The 26,579-nt window shown below is 39.2% G+C and overlaps 2 protein-coding genes across 2 annotated transcripts in view; both read right to left on the bottom strand.

Annotated features, from left to right (window-relative positions):
* Positions 1 to 1,326: 1,326 nt before the first annotated feature.
* Positions 1,327 to 25,897, bottom strand: LOC110339479 (zinc finger protein 665-like). Its single transcript, XM_040733812.1, has 4 exons — positions 25,538 to 25,897; positions 10,062 to 10,155; positions 8,288 to 8,414; positions 1,327 to 7,075 (listed from the first exon to the last, which is right to left on the bottom strand). The coding sequence occupies exons 2-4, from the start codon at positions 10,089 to 10,091 to the stop codon at positions 4,659 to 4,661; spliced, it is 2,574 nt and encodes an 857-aa protein (XP_040589746.1). The 5' UTR covers positions 10,092 to 10,155; positions 25,538 to 25,897; the 3' UTR covers positions 1,327 to 4,658.
* The window catches only part of LOC101825891 (zinc finger protein 260-like), a 41,951-nt gene continuing 29,823 nt past the window's right edge, over positions 14,452 to 26,579 (bottom strand). Inside the window, 2 exon segments of the mRNA XM_040733825.1 lie at positions 14,452 to 16,684; positions 24,933 to 24,949. Of these exon segments, the coding sequence (XP_040589759.1) occupies positions 16,211 to 16,684; positions 24,933 to 24,949 (491 nt within the window). The 3' untranslated portion in view covers positions 14,452 to 16,210.

Here is a 26,579-nt window from a genome sequence, read left to right as displayed (position 1 = left end):
CCACAGGTGAGGGCAAGCCAGGCTGGAGCGCCCCCATGGGTTGCATGGTCACATTTATGGCCCTCAGGTCTTGTAGTGACCTCCATTTTCCTGATGGTTTTTTAATTACATATATGGGGTTATTCCAGGAGGACGTAGAGGGGACCAGATAGCCCACCTCCAATTGTTCTTGAACTAGCTGATGAGCCACCTGGAGTTTTTCTGCTGGTAGGGGACATTGTTCCACCCATACCGGATCATCTGATAGCCATGTGATCTGTATGGGGGCTGACGGTGCAACAGGGACCCTCATTAAAAATGGCCTGTCCCCTGGGGCCCTGGTATTCAAAGGGGGGATGCCACCGGTCAAGCCTCTCCCTGCTCTAGTTTATCTAGTCCCTTCCCCTGACTCCAGCCCATCCCTTGCTGGGGGGATCCACTTTTGGACCTTGGTTTTTGGTGGTGAGGACCACTCCCATTTCTCGTAGGAGGTCTCGTCCCCCGAGGTTGGTAAGGAGGCTGGAGAAACCATATGGTTGCAAAACCCTGTGTGGCCATATGGTTGCAAAAACCCTGTGTGGCCACCATAGCATTCTGAGGCTTTTTTGTGGCACAGCCTGTCCTATTCCCTGGAGGGTCACCAACCCTTCCTGCTTGGCCCAGGCAGGGGGCCAGAATTTGTCTGAGAGGATAGAAATGTCCGCAGCAGAATCTAAAATGCCTTTGAAGGACTTGCCTTCTATCTGTAATGGAAGCTGGGGGCGATTACTCCATGGTGGCTACTGAAAATACTGCTGGGCCAGTAGTTCCAAAACCTTGGTTACCACTTTTCTCTTTAATTTTTCGAGGCTTACAATAAGCTGTAGGGAGGAGGAGTAACTGTGCAATCCATTCTCCTGCTGGGATGGCAGTGCCCCTCACTAATCTCCATAAGGAGAATGTGGATGAAGGCAGGGACTCGGGTCCCTCTATTCATTAAAGTTGCTGAAGATCACGGCAAACCTCCTCCCAATCTGGGATATTTAAGCTTCCCCCAGTAATGAATCATGGACTCGCTCGTTCAATGGATTTTAGAAAGTCTTCTTAGGTTTTAGACTTTACTGTAGTCACATGTCCTTCAAGTAAATTTGTAACTTGATATTGTAATTCAAGCTTCCCGGAACTATTTCCCATCGCTTATTTTCTTATTTTCCCCAATCTGTCCCTGGCCAGAAAAGAGAGACGATACCTGCCCAGTTACCTCGCTTTCATGATCTCGGTGGGACCTCCAATTGCCTTGACTCCTGCACAGCCTGTACCCAAGAATGTGGCAAGGTGGTCGCGATAGATGACACAGAGACCAGTCGGTTGCATTAAGAATACTTTATGCTCCCAATATTGGCTTAGGAGAAATTCCCAAGAAAAACGCTTCCCTTCAGAAACACTTCTGCCCTCTATACATGCACAAATCTCCAACATACCTCTCACACATCCCTCTACTCTTTCCTCCTGGCTGGTGGTTAAATCTCTGGCACCAAAATTGGGAACAACAGGGAGTAGCTAGCTATCGGGAAGATCAAAGTCAGAGTGTTTCAGTGACCAAGTACTTATGGCACTGAATTGTTTTCAGTAAACATTGTCTCACAGCTGCCTGCTCCCAGGCTGATCGAGGAGTGGGTTTCTGGCCAGGGTCTCTGGTCCCCACACTTCCTGCCTGACTACATCCTGCCTGTCCACTAACTGAAACAGGTTTATTCATCAAGCAGTAAGAAAAATATATTTTCAGAATACAGGACATCCCCCATCTGTATGTGATTCATTGTAGAGTGGGAATCAGACCTGTAACCATATATTCTCTCTGGTAGATAGTTTTGTCATTACCATTGACTGATGAGGCTGACTACTGTGTAACACCAGTGCTTTATGTTGGTGACACTCATGTGGTCATTATTGTTGTTCTGCTTCTGGAACTGATGCTCCCTAGCATTGGTCTGTGTCTTTATACTCTTATGTTTTCATCTTCTGTTGCTCCTATGCCTCTGCACTGCCATCTGTAATCACAGCTGGGATAAATGATATTCCCTGAGAGTGTACTGTACGCTCAGCTTCTTTGTGCTGCCTCAGCTGTTTCCAGAATATTCTTCTTAATATTTAGTATATTTTTTTCATAGCTAAAGTTCTTAGTCTTTTGATTCCATATGTTGTCCCCTCCTCCATTATACTCCCTAGTATTTGAACCAGATCTATGGATATTTTTCTTTATGGCTGTGTAGACAATTCTCACGCAATCTCTTTATGTGGCAAGTGATGAATCCCTGAAATAATGACCACATATTGCATATAAAGTTTATTGGTCAGAGGCTGAAACAGAACCAGGTTGTGGTGTGCAAATAATCATGTGAACTCAGTTTGAGCATCTATACAAGTAGCATAATATCATGTGTGTACTCTCTCTCATGGCCTGTCACCATCCCCGTCATAGGCTGTTGGTCAGGTTTCCAGTGGTTGGCATTTCCCTTGAACTTGCCAAAAATTCAAACAGAATTCATTTCAATACACAGAAAATTGTCTTCCCACTATGACACTGCTTTTGGAAGACAAGGGAAGCAACAACCAAGCTGTGACTTGTTTCACAGTTTTTGTATATAGTGCTCATGCACATGGGACACCTGATGTATGTCTAAATTCTCAGCCTTGACTTCAGTTAAATAGTGTTTTGTATTCATTTATTTCTGTGTATGCCTCTAAATGTCACCCACATCCCAACAACACAATGAGACTCAGATTCAGACTGGCTCTTTTAAGCTTGTTCAATAGATTTTTTTGAAAGTTTTCATATGCATAATCTTTTCTGTAACAGAATTCATTATGAGCATGTGTACAAGTGAGGTTCAAGGAGAAGATATTGGTTACAAAGAAGACAAAGAAGGAAAATACATTGGGGCTGACCAGCCTACTGCTGATTGATTCTGGTAGCTCTTGTGGCCCTGTGCTTTGTCAGTGTAGGAACACACTGCGCCTGGCAGGTTGGTGTTATGTCACAGAGGGTTAACATCTGAGCAAGGTCATTGACAACTCTTCTCCCCACAAATGTACACAGTACCCTTAGCACTTTGGGTGCTATCATTAAGGTATCTAACATGTTTCTTACACACTGGTCCTAGTGCTCTGCCCTTTTTTCCCTCCTGACTGAGGGAGAAATCACCAACGATGATCAGAACAGGACTTTCCCACAGAATATTTGTAACTATTGATATTGAGTTGTATGTCAATAACAGTTTCTGGTAAGGTATTTAATCCTTTTAAATGGCCAATTTTGTCCTGTCAGAACAACAACTGACACTCTGTGCTGAATTAATTTATAAACAGTGGATTCCCATACCCCTGCTTTGAGGTGTCAACAAACAGTAGTCTAATGAGCTTTCCACTTCAAAAAATGAGAAAACAAAATAAAGACAAAATATCCAGTCAAACAAAAAGGTAATGGTCACAAATGACACTAAGAAAATGGTACAAGGACGCTTATTCTAAAGACTGGAGGTAATGTAACTTATGCAAATAGAGAAATGCAATCTGAGATTGCAGAAATCACAAGGTGAATGGCCATCTATCCTTCTCTCCCAAGATGAAGCATTAAAAAAAAACTTTTTAACATGTACAGATTTACCCATGTAAGTCATCAAATTTTAGGTTCTGAAAGAAGGAAAATGATTAATTTAATATAGTCACAACAGACATATGGTAAATTTTCATCTTTAGTCATTGTGAAGGATTTTAAGATTCATGCAATAGGAAGAACATACTTCAGTGCAAGGTACATTAGAAGCCACAACCCTATATACACCATTAAACCTAACGTGGAAAAATGGAAAGAGTCCAGACACCTCAAAACAGAGTGGTAATCTGCTCTTTCCAAATTAAATCAGTACATGGTGACAATTGTTGCCCAGACAAGAGAAAAATGTCCATTTTAGAGCATTAAATAACTTTTCCCAAACTGATAGTAACAGAAAACTGAATATCAACAGTTACAAATATTCTATGGGAAAGTCCTGCTCTTATAATCTATAATCTAAGACAGCCTTTTCTGCTAAATGATTTGTTACACTCACTACAATTGTAAGGTTTCTCTCCTGTGTGGATTCTCAGATGAGTTAAAAAATAACATTTCTTGGAAAAGGATTTGTCACATTCACTACATTTGTAAGGTTTATCTCCTGGGTGCATTCTCTGATTAGTTCTAAGATAGTCTTTTGTGATAAAGATTTGTCACATTCACTACATTTGCAAGGTTTCTCTCCTGTGTGGATTTTTCAGATGAGTTGTAAGATAGCATTTCTTTGACAAGGATTTGTCACATTCACAACATTTGTAACGTTTCTCTCCTGTGTGGATTCCCTGATGAATTTTAAGATGGTCTCTTCTGTTAAAGGATTTGCCACTTTCACTACAATTGTAAGGTTTCTTTCCTGCGTAAATTCTTTGATGAGCCCTAAGATGATCTTTTGTGTTGAAGGATTTGTCACTTTTACTACATTTTTTAAGGATTATCTCCTGTGTGGATTCTCTGATGAGTTCTAAGATACTATTTTGTATTAAAGGATTTGTCACATTCACTACATTTGTAAGATTTCTCTCCTGTGCGGATTATGAGATGAGTTGTAAGATATCAGTTTTTGGAAAAGGATTTGCCATATTCACTACATTTTTGGTTTATATATTGTGTGGAATTTCTGATGAAGTGTAAGATAGTATTTCTTTGAAAAGGATTTTTCACATTCATTACATTTGTAAGGTTTCTCTCCTGTGTGGATTCTCTGATGAGTTGTAAGGTTACGTTTCTCAGTGAAAGATTTGTCACATTCACTACATTTATAAGGTTTCTCTCCTGTGTGGATTCTCTGATGAAGTGTAAAACTGTATTTATTGAAAAAGGATTTCCCACATTCACAACATTTGTAAGGTTTCTCTCCTGTGTGAATTTTCTGATGACTTGTAAGATTGTCTTTCCTGGAAAAGGATATCCCACATTCACTACATTTGTGAGGTTTCTCTCCTGTGTGGATTCTGTGATGATGTCTAAGTCTGTCTCTTCTGTAAAAGGATTTGCCACATTCATTACATTTGTAAGGTTTCTCTCCTGTGTGGATTCTGTAATGATGTCTAAGTTTGTCTCTTCTGTAAAAGGATTTGTCGCATTCACTGCATTTGTAAGGTTTCTCTCCTGTGTGAATCCTCTGATGAGCTCTAAGATTGTCTTTTGTGTTAAACAATTTGTCACATTCACTACATTTGTAAGGATTATCTCCTGTGTGGATTCTCTGATGACTTGTAAGATAGTATTTTGTGTTAAAGGATTTGTCACATTCACTACATTTGTAATGATTATCTCCTGTGTGGAATCTCTGATGATTTCTAAGATGGTATTTTGTGATAAAGGATTTGTCACATTCATTACATTTGTAAGGTTTTTCTCCTGTGTGGATTCTCTGATGAATTCTAATATGGTATTTTGTGTTAAAGGATTTGTCACATTCATTACATTTGTAAGGTTTCTCTCCTGTGTGAATTCTCTGATGAAGTACAAGATTTCGTTTAGTGGTTAAGGATTTGTCACATTTACTGCATTTGTAAGGTTTCTCTCCTGTGTGAATTCTCTGATGAGCAATAAGGTGATCTTCTGTGTTAAAGAATTTGTCACATTCACTACATTTGTAAGGATTATCTCTTGTGTGGTATCTCTGATGATTTTTAAGATGGCATTTCTTGGAAAAGGATTTGCCGCATTCACTACATTTGTAAGGTTTTTCTCCTGTGTGGATTCTCTGATGAATTCTAAAATGGTTTTTGTTGTTAAAGGATTTTTCACATTCATTACATTTGTAAGGTTTCTCTCCTGTGTGACTTCTCTGATGAAGTATAAGATTGTGTTTTGTGGTTAAAGATTTGCCGCATTCACTGCATTTGTAAGGTTTCTCTCCTGTGTGAATTCTCTGATGAGCTTTAAGATGCTCTTTTGTATTAAAGAATTTGTCACATTCACTACATTTATAAGGATCATCTCCCGTGTGGATTCTCTTATGACATCTAAGATAGTATCTTGTGTTAAAGGATTTGTCACATTCACTACATTTGTAAGGATTATCTCCTGTGTGGAATCTCTGATGATTTACAAGATGGTATTTTGTGAGAAAGGATTTGTCACATTCACTACATTTGTAAGGTTTTTCTCCTGTGTGGATTCTGTGATGATGTCTAAGTTGGTCTCTTCTGTAAAAGGATTTGTCACATTCATTACATTTGTAAGGTTTCTCTCCTGTGTGGATTCTCTGATGAAGTGTAAGACTGTATTTCCTGAAAAAGGATTTCCCACATTCACTACATTTGTAAGACTTCTCTCCAGTGTGGACTCTCTGATGATTTGATAGATGGTATTTCTTGGAAAAGGATTTGTCACATTCACTACATTTGTAAGGTTTCTCTCCAGTGTAGATGTTGAAATTTCTTTCAATCTTTGATAAATAATTAAAGAACTTGCCACAATCTGTACATTTGTCGGGATTTTCTCTACAATGGATTTTGTAATACATACTGAGTTGTGAAAAATTCAGAACTGATTTACTACAACCATGATACCTAACAAGGTTTGAGTGAGTCTTGAAGAATTCACATTGCATGCATTGATGTGGATTCTCTCCGCAATCAGTTTCTTTAAGTTTGGTTTCAGTATTAGACTCAAAAGTTGCATCATGCTCTGCATTTTTGTAGATTTCCTTTCCTATGTGAGTTCTTTGATTTTGGCTAAAGATGGAACACAAATACAAAAACTTTATACAATCTTCATATTTGCAAGTTTCTTCCCCAGCATTCCCAATGTTGTGTCTGTTGAGGTTTAAGGTTTCATTAGAGGCATCTCTGTGGTTACCAAATCTGTACTTGTTGACATTTTTGGCAGTATCCATTGTGTCACAAGGTGTACATTGGCAGGATTCAAGAATCACTTTGCCAGACTCATTACATGTGTAAGACTTCTCTTGAATAATTTCATGGTCATGGATAAAATGCTTTGTGCCTTGGTGCAAGATGGTCTCCCATTTGCCACATAGGTGATAGAACTCTGAAAAATTAGAACAATTGTGAATAATAGCAATTAATGCATGAGTAACAGATTCAATACCTGATGTTATCTTAGGTTTTCTATGACATATAAACTAGTAACTTTCAGGGACAGCACTATTAACAGAGGACTTTTCTGTTTAACAATCAATAAATGGATGTTCAGAATCTCCAATTTGATCTACAGCAAACCACAGTAACCAATATTGGTCTACTCATTGTTTTTTTTTTTTAATTTGTTTTTTTTTTCATTTGACATCGTTCTACAGTCCCTTCCTCACTCTCTGTGTGTTACCTCTCCCTGGCTCGCCATCATGCCCCCAATAAGTCCTCCTCTGTGTTCTAAAAGAGGCAGTTCTCACATTGATTTCAACAAAGCATGGCATACTAAGTTGAGGTATATCTAAGTTCCTCCCTTTGCATTAAGTCTATTTGAAGAAACCAACTCCCAGGAATAGTTTCTGGATACCAATTCAAAGTATTAGGGAAAGGCTTTAATCCTACTGATAGAAGTTCCACAAATAGACCAAACTAAACAACAGTCATACAAATTTAGATGGCCTAAATCATTCAGGTGAAGAGTCTTCAGGTTTTATATAAACACTGTCCCTTGCAGCTGGTCAGATTGGGAAGGAAAAAACTTGAGAAAGAAGCTCTGAGAGGGATTATGAGAATGATTCCCTATATCTTTAGATTTGAGACAGAGTAACATAACGTGGAATTCAAAAACCACATTTGCAGGGAACTAAATTTGTCTTCTAGATTCAGGCTGTAAAGTAGAAATATTAATATCATGTGATGCCAGTACTAAACATGGTAATCATAAAATAAATTAGTTAGCCACACAACTTTCTTATAATCAACAGCCCTTTCTCTAAAACCTTTTGCATTGTTTATAATAAGAAATAGGTGAAGACTGAAATCCAGTAATAAAATTAAAATATTCTAATTATGATAAGTACGACAATATATTTCCATGCCCTGACAAGTCAATATTCTTTGACCTTTGTAATGTTCTTTGCATATTAGATAGTAGGTAGAAAGTATTCTTTACTCTTCTAGAGAACACAGAAAATGTAAATGAAACACCAGTTATCTGGTAACCAAAACTTTCTTCATTTCTGGGATTTTCTAGTTTCAGAGAGTTTACAGATACACAAAGTAGGGTAATGAAAAGGATGAATCAGGAGTTCTATGAGACTAGAACACTTACCCACAATAAGCAGATTGTTGTAATTCTCCAACATCACATCCAAGTACAAAGCCCTCTGTTCACAGTCCAGACATTGCAATTCTTCCTGTGAGAAGTCTACAGACACATCCCTGAGTGATAACAGACCCTGCAATGCAAAATTACCTTTTTACCATGCACTGCTCCACAAAATGATTTCTTGTGTAAAAGAAACCTAATGACCCATGAAGTGATGGCACACACGTTTAATCCAAGCATTCAGGAAGCAGAGGCAGGCAAGCTTGGTTGCAGGACAGCCTTCAAAGACACAGAGAAACCTTGTCTAGAAACCTCCCCCATATCAAAGAGACCTAATGAATTAGAGATATGCTTGTGATATAGATGAGGCATGTCAATTGTTAAAGGTCATGACTTTTCTACAAGTCCCCCATGCCTACTCTTTCAAAGACAATGTATAGGTAGACATAGTACATTGCTTACATTAATTTGGTGTCTCTCCTCCATGAATATTCTGATGTTTTCTAAGACTTGAGTACCATAAAATATTGCCAAATGAGTACATTTGAAAAATTTTGTCTCCTGTTTACAGTCTGTAATATCTTAACGTCCTTTTATATAGCTTGATTGTCAGAACAAACATGGCACTACAAAACAAGATGTTATCTCAGATCCTTGAGATTCTATGCTGCATTTTAGGCAGGAGTCATACACACTACACATACTTTTTGGGAAACATATGGAAACACAAAAAATAATGATACAATTTAATTTTAATAAAAGACACTTTCTATACCATTCAGGGACTATTGTCCTTTTTGTCTGTGTAAAAGCAGAATGACATAATAGTCTTGCAATGAGCAAACTTTAAGGAATACAACATACACATTTGAGATCTAGATGCAGGAATGTACCTTTATGAAATATGTGCTGATATCAAACAGAATCTCATTGTCATGTCTCAGATGGTAAGGTTATAATGAGCAAAATTATGCTTTGAATTTGTACACCAGTCAACCTTGCTTACTATGGACACTACATGGATGCTGTCTGAAACTGTGTTCACATGACTATTCCAAAATGCTCAGTTCAGATCCTGAGGCCCAGTTATAATGCTGCACACTCTCTAGAACAAAGCGGTTGGATTCAGAATGCAGATTCCATGGATAAAATAAACTCACTTTTTTCTTGAGTGTAAAGAACATAAAATCATTGCATATGACCAATGCTCTTAACAACACATAGAATCAAGTACATTGTGAAGCTATTTCATGAGGAAGAATTACAACCATGAAATAAACAGAAAACCAGAATTAGATAACATTAGTGTTATTTGAATTTTTCTAAAAGTTGACACAAACAATTTTGAAAATGACAATTTCATGAATAATACTTCAGAATACTTGGAAATATATATGGAAAGAGAATGCATATGTGACAAAGCAATCAGATGAACAAGAAATATTTTCAATAACCAAAATAAATGTATATAATAGCAATGAAAAATAATTGTAACAAGAATTTAGCATAGACAGCTATCAATTATGTTTACTCCTTTATTTTTGAAACTAGAATATACAGTGTTATATAATATCACAAGCTCCCACCAGCATGAAGACATGGCTCAGATGTAAGAGCCCCTTTCTGTACCTATAGAGAAACCTAATTTAATTCTCTATATACACATGACAATGACTACAATGTATGACTTCAGTGCCCATGGTTTTGTGCTGACCTCAGAGAAACAGAGGCATAATGCATCATGACGTTTGCATAAAAATGTGAACATGACACTGACCTGGGGAGCATTTACCACAGAAGCATCCATTGTTCTTGTGGCTCTTCTCCGAGTGTCTTAGGAGAAAACTTGAGCTCTTGTTGAAATTTTACATCTAGATGTCAAAAATAGGAGGAAACACTATAAAATCAAAATATATACTTTCCAAAAAAGTATTTCCTTCAAATATAAGGATGCAAAGTGCTAAAGGTGAAGGAATTTTTCAAAAAAGATTTCTTGTGAAGAGAGTTGGACATGGTGACGGTAGCTAATACAAAAGTTGATTCTATAAAATTGCAAAACAAAGACTATTACCAGATGACCAAATCGTACATTTCCAGAAAGCTATGTGATTGGGATGAATGCATTTCCTGAAAATACTTTCCAAATCTACGAAACCCTCCATGACAGAATTGTTGGAAGCAAAGAGACAATGTTCCAGAGAAGATTCAACATCTGCATTAAGAATGAAGACTAGCACAGAAAACCAATAATGACTAGCAGGCTTGCAGAGAATCATTCATATAACAGAAAACGCCCAGTCACCTCAACCTTTCAATCAGCATGGTATACTGTGGCATTTTCTTAGGAATACAACAAATCTTCAAACCTACTAAAGATCAATGTTTAAAAGTATCTTCTCCTAGAACCTTGAATGCTAACAGCATCAGTAGACAGAAAAGAGGAAGAAAAAAAAAGACATAGGAATACTACCTAACTCAAACCATGATAGCATGTTTTCATTCAAACTTGTGAGAATACATGAAATGATGTTTATGTTCTGTGAAGATTCAAAGACTTTATACCAAGATCTTCTTTGTTTGTTTCTTTTTGCACAAGGAAAAGAAATTTTGTGAAAATCACCTAGAACTTCCCATGGAGCATAAATGAAAGGTACTTAATTCTTTCCAGTAGGATAAACATGGGGAGAAAATATCAAGGGAAATCTGTCTTTGACTGAGGATTTCACTTTAACCGTGATATGTGAGACCATTTCACATACAGCTCAAACACATGAATAGTCATTTTCCCAGGAACCCTGAGGAGTGAGGGAGACTGCAAGAAACTATTCTCACCCCCAGAACCCTCACTGCTGCAATTCTCCAGCAGGAGATCTCTGTAAATGCACTGTGAGTATGGCTGAGGCATTCCCACTCCTTCTCCAAGAAATGCACAGTCACAGCATTGATATACGCACAACAATCCTTGACATAAAATGAGTCTGGCCATGTATAAATGGACAGGGAAGGTTTCTTCAACAAAAAGGAACATTTTCTGATAAAGTTGACTATATACATACATACATACATACATACATACATACATATATATATATATGCCTTATAAGTTCCTTTACATCTAAACCGAGTTTGGTAACTTTAAAATTGTGTGCCATGAAATATTCTAACAGCATATAAGTTGGCATTGTCTCTACTTAACAACACAGTAAATGAAGACATGTTTCTGAAGTCAGTATTTACATCTTAGACTGAATATGATGATGAGGGAGAATTATTGGAATGTAAAATTTTAATGTTTATAACCATGTGTGACCCTGTATGAAATATATTTTGTTTAATCATATCTGCATTGGTTCTTCGTGTTATTATTATCTACAAAGCTCTCTCAGGATGCCCAGTCTCAGAGACAAAGGACACTGTCTGGAAGAGGCAAGTGGTAAAACAGGGGTTTCAGAAAGCATGGATGAATTTAAATTACATGAGCCCTGGAATTGCCACCATAACAAACATATCCTGTTTGCAAACAACAGCCAATGCAAATGCTCTATGAGGTCATTTTAAGAATTATTTTATGACAGAATCATCTGGGCGCCATTAGTGAGAAAGAAAAAAGAGTCACACAGTAATCCCCAGTTCATGGTATCTGAAACCTATCATCCATGGTAACATATCAACGACAGAATATCCAAAGCTGTGTCTGTAATGGTAAGCAGAAAGGTGGCCGGTCCTTGGCCCCTAAGAGCTCACTCCATGAGCAACAGGTCTAGGGTGAGCATGTGCTTGGGGAGGAGGATGAGCATAAGAGAAGACCATCTGGAAGCAAGGACAGGAGAGAGAAGACCCCCAGACAGAGAACCGGTCAGAGAGCAAACGAGGATCTAGAGAGAGAAGAAAGACAAAGGACACTTTTAAGGGGCAGGTGTGGTGCATGGGGAGGCGCCTGGCTCATGGGGATGGAAAGAATGGCACCTGGCCATAGGCGACGACCTGAGCCACTGCCTTCAAAGCCAGAGGCGCCAGCGGAACTGATGGTGTCCTTGTGAGCAGCTTAGAGGGCACAGCCCTGTCCTCTCCCTCCGTGGTCACAGCACTGGTCTCCGCTGACCTGGGAGGTTCCAGGGGGGGCCAGTGTATGGTTCCCACCACTGAGCTCCTGATTCTGACTTTCCTAGGCCACCCCACAGGCACACTGCAGGCTCTTCCTCACCTGGTTCCCTCCACGGGTAATCCACAGACCTACAGAAAATGGAAGAATTTCCCCTGAAGGCAGGGCAGTTCCTTGGAGAGGCTCCTCATGGCCATGCCCACTAAAATTGGCTTCTGGTTCTGAGTACTGTAAACCAGCCCTCTACTGGCTAATTTACATAATAGCTTTCATCAGGCACACTTGCTGCACAGGCATAAAAGCTGCCCACGCAACAAACACATCAAATCAAATCAAAACAAAGGAAACTGAACAAAACTCCAGAACCTAATATAGCATTGTCTGCTGGTGCCACTTTAATCACAACACTCAACATGCAGAGAAATGTTTACCTTTTTTCCTTCTAACCATGTCTACATAGAGAGTTTCTGAGGACCAAAAAGTCCAGCTCTATAATGAACCCTCCACTTTAAAAAAACAACACCAAAAAGAAATGGTTACAAATGCTGTTCAGAAAACAGCAAGGCCTAGGGACAGCAAGCAGGTCTATGCTCCCCACCCCACTCACCAAGCAACTGAGAGTCAGCTGATAACACTCTCCTAATCAACCTTTGTGCACCCACAGTGGGACCAATCAGAGTAGTGGATATGCTTGCAGCCACCAGAAAAGAACCTCGGACTGCTACCCACCAGGAGAGGAAGACACCCCACATGAACCCACTGGAAAAAGGGATGGGAAGACAATATAAGAATGCATTCAATAGCAGGGTGGTGGTGGCACACGCCTTTAATACCAGCACTCAGGAGGCAGAGGCAGGCGGGTCCCTGTACGTTGGAGGCCAGACTGGACAGACCTCTTCCAAAACAATATAGAAAATCCCTGGCTCGTGAAACCAACGACAACAAAAAAAGAATGCATTCAACAATAGAGAAACCAATATGAGGCCACCAGAGTCTAGGGACTCTATACCGGCAAGCCCTCAACATCCCAACACAGATGAAACAGAAGAGAATGAGCTTACAACCAACTTCTTGAAGATTATGATAGAGACCCTAAAGAAGAAGTGAGAAAATCCTTGAAAGACATGCCAGAAAAGGCAATCAAAAAAGTGCAAGAAGTAATTCAATCAGTGCCAGGTTTGAAAGCTGAAATAGAAGCAATTTTAAAAAAAAGTCTCAAGGAATGCTGGAAGTGTAAAAGATGGGTAAACAACAGGAACTACAGACGCAAGCATAACCAACAGACCACAAGAGAGGGAAGAGAGAATCTTAGGTGTTAAAAACACACTAGGAAAACGAGATTCATCAACCAAAGAAAATCTTAAGTCCAACAAATCCCTAATACAAAATATCCAGGAAATATGAGACACAGTGAAAGGCCAAAACTAAGAAAAATAGGGATAGAAGAAGGTGAAGAACAAGACCGCAGAGGTGCAGAAAACAAATGGAACAAAACCATAGAAGAAAACTTCCCCAACCTAAACAAAGACATGCGATGAAAGTACAAGAAGCATACAGGCCGAGCATTGGCGGTGTTCGCTTTTAATACCAGCACTGGCAAGGCAAAGGTAGGTGGATCTCTGTGAGTTCCAGGCCAGCGTGGTCTGCACACCGAGTAACAGGACAGGCCACCAAACAATAAGAGAAACCCTGACTGGAAAAACCAAAAAAAAAAAAAAAAAGCCTAGATATCACCAAGTAGAGTTGACCACAAAAAGGCCCCTCAGCCCATAACAATCAAAACACAATAAAGAAACAATATTAATATCAGGAAGAGAAAAAGGGCAAATAATATAGAAAAGCAAACCTATCAGAATCACACCTAATTTCTCCATGGAAACTCTGAAAGTCACAAGGTCCAGGAGAGATATTCTTCCAACACTAAGAGACCATGGATGCCAGCACAGACTAGTATATGCAGCAAAGCTATCAATCACTATAGATGGAGAAAACAAGATATTCCATGACAAAGCCAGATTTAAACAATACATACCCACTAATACAGCACTCCAAAAATACTGGAAGGAAAACTGCAGTGCTTGTTGACATCATGACTACCAAGATTGCCATGGGCTAAGGTGGGCAATTCTTGGTGATGAAACTGTTGTCTATGGAACAAGGCACATTTGAACTCCGCATAAAGCCAGAATGCCTACCGCCATTGCCACCATTCCCAGGACCCCCTTTGATGTTTCGTATGAAGTTCCAGACGTTTTCATAGACAGGTCAAGACGTTTGCTTGTACATTTGGTACATTTGTAACTTTTCTCTTCCACAGGGAAACTCGTGGTGATTCTGAAGACAAAAGGTTTTTCATACTATTATGCTGGTTTGAACAGGTATAGCCCACATGGCCTCATGTTTGAATCCTTCACCCACAGGTCTTCTAGCTCTAGGAGGAGGTCTGACACGAGGCAAGCAGGGACTGACGTCTCATACATGCTCAAGCCATACCTAGTACACAGCTCACTTTCTCCTTCCTTAGGATCAATACATAGTTCTCTCAGCTCCTTCTCAAGTACCATGACTGTCTGCATGTCACTACATTCCCCATAACAAAGACAGTGGACTACATTTCTGAAACTGCAAACAATCACTGAATGTTTTCTTTGAGAAGAGTTGCCATGGTCATGGTGTATCTTCAGAGCAAAATGACCCAAACAAAGATAACTACCACTCTCAGGGTTCTCTCTCCAAAGAGTTCTGTAATGTATTCTTTAAAAAAGTAAGCACAGGCCTGGAGAGATGGCTCAGAGGTTAAGATCACTGACTGTTCTTCCAGAGGTCCTGAGTTCAATTCCCAGCAACCACAGTATGGCTCACAATAAAATGAGATCTGGTGCTCTCTCCTGTCTTTAAGGGAAACATGCAGGAACACTGTATGCAGAATAAACCGATTTTTAACAACAAATGAGAATAGACTAACGAATTTCTCGCATTTGCTAGATTTATACTATTTCTCTTTTCTATGCATTTTCTGACATGTTCATGTTGTTTTTCTGTGTCCTCAGTGGTTTCACCTGACTGTGGTCCCACAGCCCTGCATTCAATATCCTGTTGCTCAGGACCAGGACTGGTGGGATTTCTGGTCTTGATGTCACTGGCTCGGCCACAGCCTCCATATGTAGTATTTAACTAAATCTCTATTGTTTTATTTACCTATACAGACTCTGGAGTTAGATGTTGGAGTGAAAACCTGCCCGTTCATAGGGCATGAAGCAACCTGCTCATCTTCCTCTTTGCACAGAGACCAAGCAAGAGAGTGTCCCTCCAACCACCTCAAACCAAAAAGACTGAAAAACTCCCAAGTCACTTCCTTCTCCTTCCTGTGTATCTATCTGTCTCCCACTCACCTCCATGTACTCTGGCAATTTCATGTCAACTAGTTCTGAATTCCACCCCTAATCCAAGGTTGATATTATTATCACTCAGGTGTCTGAGGGCGATCAATTTCCTGCAACATATTCTGAGAGAAAGATTTTCTCACATTTGCTACATTCTCAACTTTCTCAAAGGTTTACATTCTCTTTTGAGTTCAAAGCTTGTATTTTTTGAGTAAAGGATTTCAAGCACTCACCACATTGTGAAAGGTTTCTCACCTGTATGAGTTTTCAGATGTCTTCTAAGATGTGAGACAACAAAAAGGATGTCACATTCACTATATTAATAAGGCTTTCATCATGTAGGAATTATGTGATGATTTATAAGATTCCCTTTCCAGGAAAAGGATGTCACATTCACTACATTTGTAATGTTTCTCACCTGTATGTATTCTATAATGTATTCTAAGCCTGCCTTACTTGGTAAAATGAGTAAGGCTTCTCTCCTGTATGGATTCTCTGATGATCTCTAAGATAGTCTTTCCTGGAAAAGGATTGACCACAGTCACTACATTTCTAAGGTTTCTCTCCAATATAGATTCTCTGATGAGTTCTTAGACAGCATGTTGTGGTTAAGGATTTGTCACATTCACTGCCTTTGTAAGTTTTCTCTCCAGAATGCATTCACTGATGAGTCCTAAGACTGTGTTTTGTGGTTAAGGATTTGCCACATTCACCACATTTATAAGGTTTACTACCTGTAAGGATTCTATGATGAAGTCTAAGACTGCTTTTCTATGTAAAGGATTTGTCACACTCATTACATTTATAAGGTTTCTCTCCTGTATGAATTTTCTGATGATCTCTATGTAAGTCTTTCATTGAAAAGGATTTCTCACATTCAGGACACATGTAAGGTTTCTCTCCTGTATGTATTGTCTCATTGAATTGAAGATTACATTAATGGGCAAAAGATTTATCACATTAGAGAAACACTGGAGACCTGAGGACTGCACACTGCAGTGTGGGATCCCCGCCAGAAGGGATGCAGCCCGCACAGAGATTGGCAGCTTTCAAGTTCCAGTTTACACCCATGGGACAGGGGAGTTGAGGCAAGCTTAAATACCCATGGCCTGAGCAGAAAAACGGAGACCTGAGGACTGCTCACAGCAGACCCAGATGCCACACCAGCGGGATTGAGCCTGCCCAGAGACTGCCAGCTTACAAGTCAGAGTCTCCTCCAATAGGATAGGCTAAGCAAGGGTCCAGCCTACCCAAAATTTGCTAAGGTCCCGATGCTAGGATGGCCTTTATTCACAAAAGAGGAAAGCCACCATAAAGTACCTGCTCCCACCCACTGGAAAGGGTCACATACACACCAGTGGAGAAAGAGCCTCATTCTGCAATGATAGGAAGAAATAATGGGAAGGAGACAATACAAAAACACACCCACCAAAAGAAAAACCAACCTGACACCACCAGAAACTAGAGAATCTACTCCCGCAAGACCTGAACACTCCATAGCCGAAGAAGCAGATGAGAAAGACCTTAAAAGCAACTTCATGAAAATGATAGAGGCCCTCAAAGAAGATATGAGAAAATCCCTTACAGACATGGAAGAAAAAACAAACCCCAAAAATACAAGAACTGCAAGAAATGGAAAAAAGCAATCTACAAAATGCAAGAAATAGAAGAAAAGACAAACCAAACACTTCATCAAATGCAAAAAAGAGAGGCAAAGACAATACAAAAATTACAAGAAACAATTCAAAAAGCACAAGGCTTAAAAGCTGAAATAGAGACAATAAAAAAAACACACTCTGAAGGAATGCTAGAAATAGAAAAACTCGGCAAACGATCAGGTATTACAGATATGAGCATAACCAAGAAAAAACAAGAGATGGCAGACAGAACCTCAGGTGTGGAAGTTACACGAGGGGAAATATATTCATCGACTAGAGACAAGCTAAAGTACAACGAATCCATAACACAAAATATCCAGGAAATATAGGACACTGTGAAAAGACCAAACCTAAGAAGAATAAGTATAGAGGGAGGTGAAGAAATCCACCTCAAAGGGGGAGAAAGCATATTCAACAAAGTCATAAAAGACAACTTTCCCAACTTAAAGAAAGACATGCCATAGTAGAAGAAGCCTACAGAACACCAAATAGAATAGACCACAAAAGGAAATCCCCTCACCACGTAATACTAAAACCCCCAAACATACACAATAAGGAAAGAATACTAAGAGCAGCAAAGGAAAAACGCCAAATAACATACAAAGGCAAACCTATCAGTATCACACCTGACATCTCCATGGAAACTCTGAAAGACAGAAGGTCCTGGATAAATATTCTACCAACACTAAAAGAAGATGATGTCAGTCCAGACTGTTATAACCAGCAAAGCTTACAATCACTACAGATGGAGAAAACAAGATATTCAACAAGAAAACCAGATTTAAACAATATGTATCCACTAACCAAGGCCTACAGAAAGTTCTGGAGGAACATCCCAAAACAAGGGAGTTAACTACAACCAGAAAAACATAGGTAATAGATAATGTCGCCTTACCAACAGCCAAAAGAAAAGAGGTGGATATCCACATATATTTCCAACACCATCAACTATTTCAAAACAAACAAGAATGAACAATCCATATTAATTAATATGCCTCAATATTAATGGTCTTAACTTGCCCATAAAGAGACCAGGCTAACAGAATGGAGTATAAGAAAAGGACCCACACATCTGCTGCATACAAGAATAATACATCACCCTAAAAAAGAGACATTACCTCAGTGTTAAGGGTTGGGAAAAGATTTTCCAATCAAATGGACCTAAGAATCAAGCAGGGATAGCAATCCTAATATCTACAAAATTAGACTTCAAAATAAAATCAAGGAAAAGGGATGAAGGAGGGCACTTCATATTCATCAAAGGAGAAATCCACTAAGATGAAGTTTCAATTTTGAACATCTATGCCCCAAATAGAAAGGCACCAACATTCATAAAAGAAACATTACTAAAACTCAAAGCACATATAAACCCCTACACATTTATAGTGGGTGACTCCAACTCCCCACTCTCACTTGTAGACAGGACTACCAGACAGAAATTTAACAAAGAAGCAAAGGAACTAATAGAAGTTATGACCCAATTGGGATTGGCAGACATCTAAGGAACATTCCACCCAAATAAAAAAGAATATCCTTCTTCTCAGCACCACATGGAACCTTCTCAAAAATCCATCACATACTTGGCAACATATGAAATCTCAGCAACTTCAAAAAAAATTGGAATAACCACATGCATCTTATCAGACCACCAGGCTTTAAAATTAGAATTCAACAACAACACAAATTGCAGAAACCCTACAAACTCATGGAAATTGAATAATGAACAATTGCACCATTCCTGGGTGAAATAGAAATTTAAAAAAGAAATGAAAGACTTCATAGAATCCAATGAGAATGAAGACACAGCATACCCAAACTCAAGGGACACTTTGAAAGCAGTGCTATGGGGGAAGAGCATAGCACTAAGTGCTCACATGAAGAAACTGGAGAATAGTTATACTAGAGAATTAACGGCACAGCTGAAAGCTCTAGAACACAAAGAAGTAAACACCCCCAGGAGGAGTAGATGCCAGAAAATAATCAAATTGAGGACTGAAATCAATAAAGTAGAAACTAGGAAAAGAATACAAAAAATTAATGCAATGAAGAGTTGGATCTTTGAGAAAATCAACAAGATAGACAAACCTTTGTGAAAAATTACCAAACAGCAGAGTGTGAACATGAAACTTAACAAATTCAAAAATGAAAAGAGGGACATAACAATGGACTCTGAGGAAATGCAGATACATCAGTTCATACTTTGAAAACCTGTCCTCCAAACATTGAAAAATGTAAAGGAAATGGATGACTTCCTGGAGAGTTATCACTTGCCAAAATTAAATCAAGACCATATAAGCAATTTAAATAATCTCCAACAATGTGAGATGCAATCTCACCCTGAACTCTTGGGGGAGGGTCTAGGCACTGCCCTGGATGAAATGATAGACTATGGACACCACAGTGGAGGGCATCACCATCCCTGGGGAAATGAGGGAATATTGGGAGGGGTGGAGGGATGGCACGGGAGGAGGGGAGGGACACAGAGGGAAGAGGAAATGACTTGTGAAGCAACCTTGTTTCTAATTTAAATTTAAAAATGAATAAAACAAAACAAGCACATACATTATAATAAAAATATATTCATTAATCAAATCATAATTACATTCTCAAAAGTCATAGAAAATTGTTTATTTGAAAACAAAAAGAGTAAATAATTACACACATAGAGAAGACCGTCTATAAGTAGATTTTTCAGCATGTGTGTTTCAGCAAGAGAATAGGAGGAAATACTGCAAAAGTTGAAAGTCAACCAAAACTAAAAGAGATCACAGAAGGAATCTTGTGAAGACAAGGGAAATAGGAAGTCTCATATACTTCCTTCCTGCAGCTAAAAGGAAGTCAAGAGATTTCTCAAAAACTACCTATGTATCACATCATATGTCTAAAAAGGGGTGGACATTCTTGAATGTAGGGAGAGATCTTAGATAGCGTACCTGTGGCTCTGACCACACTCATTTGGTCATAGTCACAGAGACCTTGAAGGTGCATGGAATAAAGAGCTGAGAGGAAGGGGACTCACTCTCTTTTCAGGTTCCAGTCAGGTGTCAGAGTGCAACTGAGAATGGCTTTCTCTGAGCACTACTCTGGTTATTGGCTTCTCTCATGAGTGGTTTTCCTTAATAAATTGATCATCAATAATCATTAAAAAAATCGACCACATACTTGGCAATAAAGCAAACCTCAACATACACAAAAAAATTGGAATAACACCCTGTATCTTGTCAGACCACCAAGGCTTAAAATTAGAATTCAATGTCAAAACAAATTACAAAAACCTCACAAACTCATGGAAATTGAACAGTGCTCAATTTCATCAACCTGAGTAATGGAAGAAATAAAGAAAGAAATCAAAGACTTCCTAGAATTCAGTGAAAACGAAAGCAAAACATACCCAAACCTTTGGGATACTTTGAAACCAGTTCGAAGAGGATAACACATAGAAGTAAGTGCCCACATGAAGAAATTGGAGGATTGCCACACTAAAGAATTAACAGAATACCTAACATATATAGAACAAACAGAGGCAAACTCATCCAGGAGGAGTAGACACCAGGAAATAATCAAATTGAGACCTGAAATCAATAAAGTAGAAACAAAGAAAACAATACAAAGAATCAATGAAAACAAGGGTTAATTTTTGAGAAAAATCAACAAAATAGGAATAACTTTATCCAACCTCACCAAAACACACAGAGAGAGCATGCTAATTAATAAAATCAGAAATGAAAAAGAGAACATAACAACAGACACTGGGGAAATCCAAAGAATAATCAGGTCATACTTTGAGAACCTGTTCTCCACTAAATTGGGAAATTTAAGGGAAATGGATGATTTTCTGGATACATATCACGTAACAAATTAAATCAAGGACAGATTAAAAATTTGAACAGATCTATATTCCCTAAAGAAATAGAAGCAGCCAAAAAGGCTTCCGCCCAGAAAAAGTCAAGGACCAGTTGGCATCAGTGCAGAATTCTACCAAAAATTCAAGGAAGAGCTAATACCAATATTCTTCAAATTGACTTTACACAATAGAATTAGAGAGATCACTGCCAAATTTTTCTTACGAGTGTACAATTACCATAGTACCAAAACCTTACAAAGATACAACCAAGATAGGGAATTACAGACCAAACTCTTTCATGAACATTGATGCAAAAATACTCAATAAAATACAGGCAAATTGAATCCAAGAACACATAAGAAAAATCATCGACCATGATCAAGTAGGCTTCATCCCAGGGAGGCAGGGATGGTTCAACATATGAAAATCCATCAATAGATTCCACCACATAATTAATCTGAAAAAAAAAAAACCACATGATCCCACTAGATGCTGAAAAAGCCTTTTACAAAATCCAACACCCCTTCATGATAAAGGTCTTGGGAGAGATCAGGAATAACAGTAACATACATAAACATAATAAAAGCTCTATACAGGAAAACAACAGCCAGCATCAAACTAAATGGAGAGAAACTAAAGGCTAAACAGCTAAAATCATGAACAAAACAAAGATGTCCACTCACTCCATATCTCTTCAATATTACACTTGAAACTCCTTCTAGAGAAATAAGAAAATAAAAGGAGATCAAGGGGGAACAAAGGCAGGGAGACCTCTGTAAGTTCAAGGTCATGCTGGTCAACACAGAGAGTTCGAGGACAGGCTCCAAAGCGACACATAAAAAATGTGTGTGTGTGTGAGTGAGTGTGTGTGTGTGTGTGTGTGTGTGTGTGTGTGTGTGTGTGTGTGTCTTTAAGGATGAAGACGTGGCCCGGGACCAGATGGGCAACTGACATCCAACAGGTCTAGGGGGAGATTTATATAGTGGGCAGATGATGAGTAAAAGAGGGAACGGCCATCTGGGATGGGCACAGGAGAGAAGCAGACAGCTTTGGAAGAGCAAGAGAGGCAACAGCATGGACCACTATCATAGGCAGATTTGAATCCTTTTTGCTATAATCCCATCCTGCCAGGCAAGAAATGCCCATTGTTGTCATTGGAGCAGGACTATTTTTGGGATAACAGAAGGCTTGCTGGTTTGATCTGAAGCACGCTCCACACATGGAAATATATGCATGGCATGGACAACCTGGCCAAAAACCTGTGAGGGTGAAGGTGGCAGGCCCTAGGAGAGAATCCACTACTGACATTCTGCTACATGTATACATACTCAAACTGCCTTTCACTGACTGCAATACCACCAAAGCCAGGGGCTGCTTTTGACAGGGGTCTAAGAAACCCTGTTCTAAATGGACAATAGTTATTTCACAGACTTATAACTCATCAAATATTGAGAACAACTGACTGCTTACAGCACAGGCTCTGAAAGGAATTCCATGTTCCCACATCTACACTGCAGGCTACGTTAAAGCAAAGGAGATAAAAGTTGATAAGAGCTGGAGGATGAGGAGGCCACTGATGAAAAATTCTGACTTATGACATGGCAATAGAAATTACTGATATATTACAGCCTTATTACCTGGCCCAAACACACACAAAATCATACATGAAATATGCAAGGGACAACTGGGAGGAAATCATGTCTAGCCAGTATATGACAGAGGGTGAAAACAGGGTAAAGAGCAAATAACATTGCACAATCATTATATATCAATATTTCCTAAGTGTAAAAATTAAAAACAAAGCATACAAATAGAACTTGAGGCGTCAATGGCTTTATAGAGGCAGAACTTTTGTTTGTTTTTCTCATACATAGAACAAACCAATTAGAGAAGATTTTTTAATCTGTTTTTGCTTCTATTTAATTTACTCCAAGTAAACAATAAACAAAAAATAGATGAAAAAAGAAAAACAGTTAACCAAGCACAAGAGACAAATAAAAAAATTTCAATTCGCACTAAGAATACAAGTTGATACTGGAAGACAGGAAAAACTTGTCTGCCCACGAAACAGACTTCATTATTGTGAAAATGACAGTGTTAAAAGACTTATTACTTTTAACTAAAAATTTGTGACAATCAAGGGACACAGGAATTACTTAAGAGTCAGTAAAGAGAAAATTACTAATTTATATTATTTACAAATTACAAAATTGCAAAGAAAGGCCAAAAAAAGAGAGCGAAACTTCAGTGATCCCAGCTGTGATTACACATGACACTGCAGATCCACAGGAACAACAGCTCCAGGACAGTGGCAGAAGAGTGGACACGTAAATTATTAGGGGCAGCAGATTCAGAATCAATTTCATCTGCTGCAACCAACAGAATTTCATCAAAATGCCAAAAACTTACTTACCTTACAGAATAAGCAGACTCATCAACCACTATTATAGGGAAAGTAAATAAATATACACATATAAAAGAAGGAACGAGGTCTAACTCAATGAATTGATGAAATTTGACTATGTGTAGCTGGAAAAAAAACTAAGAAATTGTAATAACTGAAACTAGGAAGAAACAGACTACAGGACGCAGACATTTATTAGGAAACACTTCATAATACAATGCATAAATACCCCGTGTTTACCAAGAAGCTTAAAAGATACCAAGTAAATACTATAAAGAAGAAATAAGGCCAGGCACTGGTGGTGCATGCCTTGCATCCCAGCACTTGGGAGGCAGAGGCAGGCAGGGTTCTTTTTTTGTATGAGGTCAGCCTAGTCTACAGAGTGACTTCTAGGACAACCAATTCAAACACAAATCACAGACAGGCTGAGTAGTTTTCCAGGAACTCTGAGGAAGATAAAGGAAGACTGCAAGAAACTATTCTCACACCAGAACAGTCACGGTTGCAGTTCTCCAGCAGGAGATCTCTGTAAATGCACTGTGAGCATGGCTGAGACATTCCCACTCCTCCTACAACAGACCAACAGTCACAGCATTGATCATGAAAGAAAAGAAAAACCACACTCCGGCAAATGTGCATGGGCAGAGACCCTTTCTTCAACAAAAGAGACATTTTCAGATACAGGTGAGCGACTATAAATATTCAAAAGATGCTTCACAATTTCATTTTCATTCAAAGTGAGTTTGCTAATTGAAAATTATGTGACATGATATATTATCACAGCATGCATGTTGACCTTGCCTGGATCTATGATGTAACATGAGAACACAGCACATGAAGACACATTTCTGAATGCTGTATTTACATCTAAGATTGAACATGGATATGACGGAAAATAATGGGATGTAAATCGTTTCATTAATGTTTACAAGCGTATGTGTGGCACTCCATAAAATATATTCGCTTTAATCATATCTGCACTGGTGATTGTTATCTACAAAGCTCTCTCAGGATGTCTAGTGTCAGGGTCAAAGGACACTCTCTTGAAGTAGAAGCAAGTAGTAAAACAGGGATTTCAGAAAGCATGGATGAATTTAAATACCAGTAGCTGCGGAATTGCCACCATAGCAAAGATTCCCTGTGTGCAAACAAACACAATGAAAATGCTCTACCAGATGATATTAAGAGTTATTTTATGACAGAACAGTCTGGCAACGGTATGTGCAAAAAGGAAAGGAAACACAAACTAATGACCACTTCATGGTATCTCAAACCTGCCGTCCATGGAAAGATATCAACGACAGGGTATCGAAAGCTGTGTCTGAAAGGATAAGGCGGTGGAAACTGGGTACCTAACAGCGCACTCCATGAGCAACAGGTCTAGGTGAGCGCGTGCCTGGGGAGGAGGATGAGCAGAAGAGAAGGCCGTCTGGGAGCGGGGCCAGGAGAGAGGAGACCCCCAGACAGAGAAGCGGTCAGAGAGCAAACCAGGACCAAGAGACAGAACCGGGACAGGCGGCACTTTTAAGGGGCGCGCGTGGAGCACGGAGAGGCGCCTGGCTCTTTAGGACCGAAACGACCGAACCCAGCTACGAGTGACGACCTGAGCAGCAGCCTACACGGCCACATGGCCGGCAGAGCTGAAGGTGTCCTTAAGAGCAGCATCAGCGGGCACAGCCCTGTCCCCTCCCACCCGGGTCCCAGCACCGCGGCTCCTATGACCTGGGAGGTTCCAGGGCCGCCGGGCTGCGGTTCCCGCCACTGCGCTGCTGCTGACGCTGACTTTCCCAGGCCTCACGCCGCGTGCGGACACTGCGGCTCCGGACTTTCAGTTTCCCTCGGACCCGGCCACAATTTCTTACCTTGTTCTGGACCATGAGGATCCCCGAGTACAACAGGGAATGGAGGAATTTCCGGTTCCTTCAGCCTGGTTCCCCAGAGAGGCTCCTCCTAGCTCCGCCCAGATCACCTGGCTTCTGATTTCCTGTCCTGTAAAGTCGCCAACCACGGGATCATTTACATAACGGCTTTCATCAGGCAAGCTTACTGCACACACATACAAGCTGCCCAAGCACCCAAACACATCAAATCAAATCAAACCAAAACAAATCCCCAAACATAGTGGAGCATGGTCTGCTAGGACCACTTAAATCTCAACACCTAACAAAGAGAGAAACGTTTAAATTATTTGCTTCAAACTTTGTCTGCATAGAGAGTGTCTGATGAGCAAACAGCTGTCTAATGAGCTCTCCACTTCAAAAAATGAGAAAAAAAATCCAATAAAAAAAGTAATGGTCACAAATGACATTAAGAAAATGGCACAAGGATGCTTATTCTAAAGACTGGAGGTAATGTAATACATGCAAATAGAGAAATGCACTCTGAGTTTGCAGAAATCACAAGGTGAATGGCCATGTATATTTCCCTCCAAAGATGAAGTATTAAAAAAAAACCTGTTTAACATGTACAGATTTATCCATGTAAGTCAGCAAATTTTAGGTTTTGAAAGAAGGAAAATGATTAATTTAATATAGTCACAACAGAAAAATGGTAAAATTTCATCTTTTGTCATTGTGAAGGATTTTAATATTCATGGAATAGCAAGAACATACTTCACTACAAGGTACATTAGAAGCCATAATCCTATATCTAACATTAACCCAATGTGGAAAAATGGAAAGAGTCCAGACACCTCCAAACAGAGTGGTAATCTACTCTTTGCAAATTAACTCAGTACATGGAGTCAATTGTTACCAACACAAGAGAAAAATGTCCATTTTAGAGCCTTAAATAATTTATCCCAAACTGTTAGTAACAGAAAACTGAATATAAACAATTACAGATATTCTATGGGAAACAACTATTCTGATAATCTTTGAAATAAGCCACAAAACTCAAGTTCTA

This window comes from Mesocricetus auratus, unplaced genomic scaffold, assembly GCF_017639785.1.
Source record: "Mesocricetus auratus isolate SY011 unplaced genomic scaffold, BCM_Maur_2.0 Super-Scaffold_100037, whole genome shotgun sequence".
Taxonomy (NCBI): Eukaryota; Metazoa; Chordata; class Mammalia; order Rodentia; family Cricetidae; genus Mesocricetus; species Mesocricetus auratus.
Note: the sequence above shows the minus strand (reverse complement) of the source record. Positions and strands in the feature narration are given on the sequence as shown.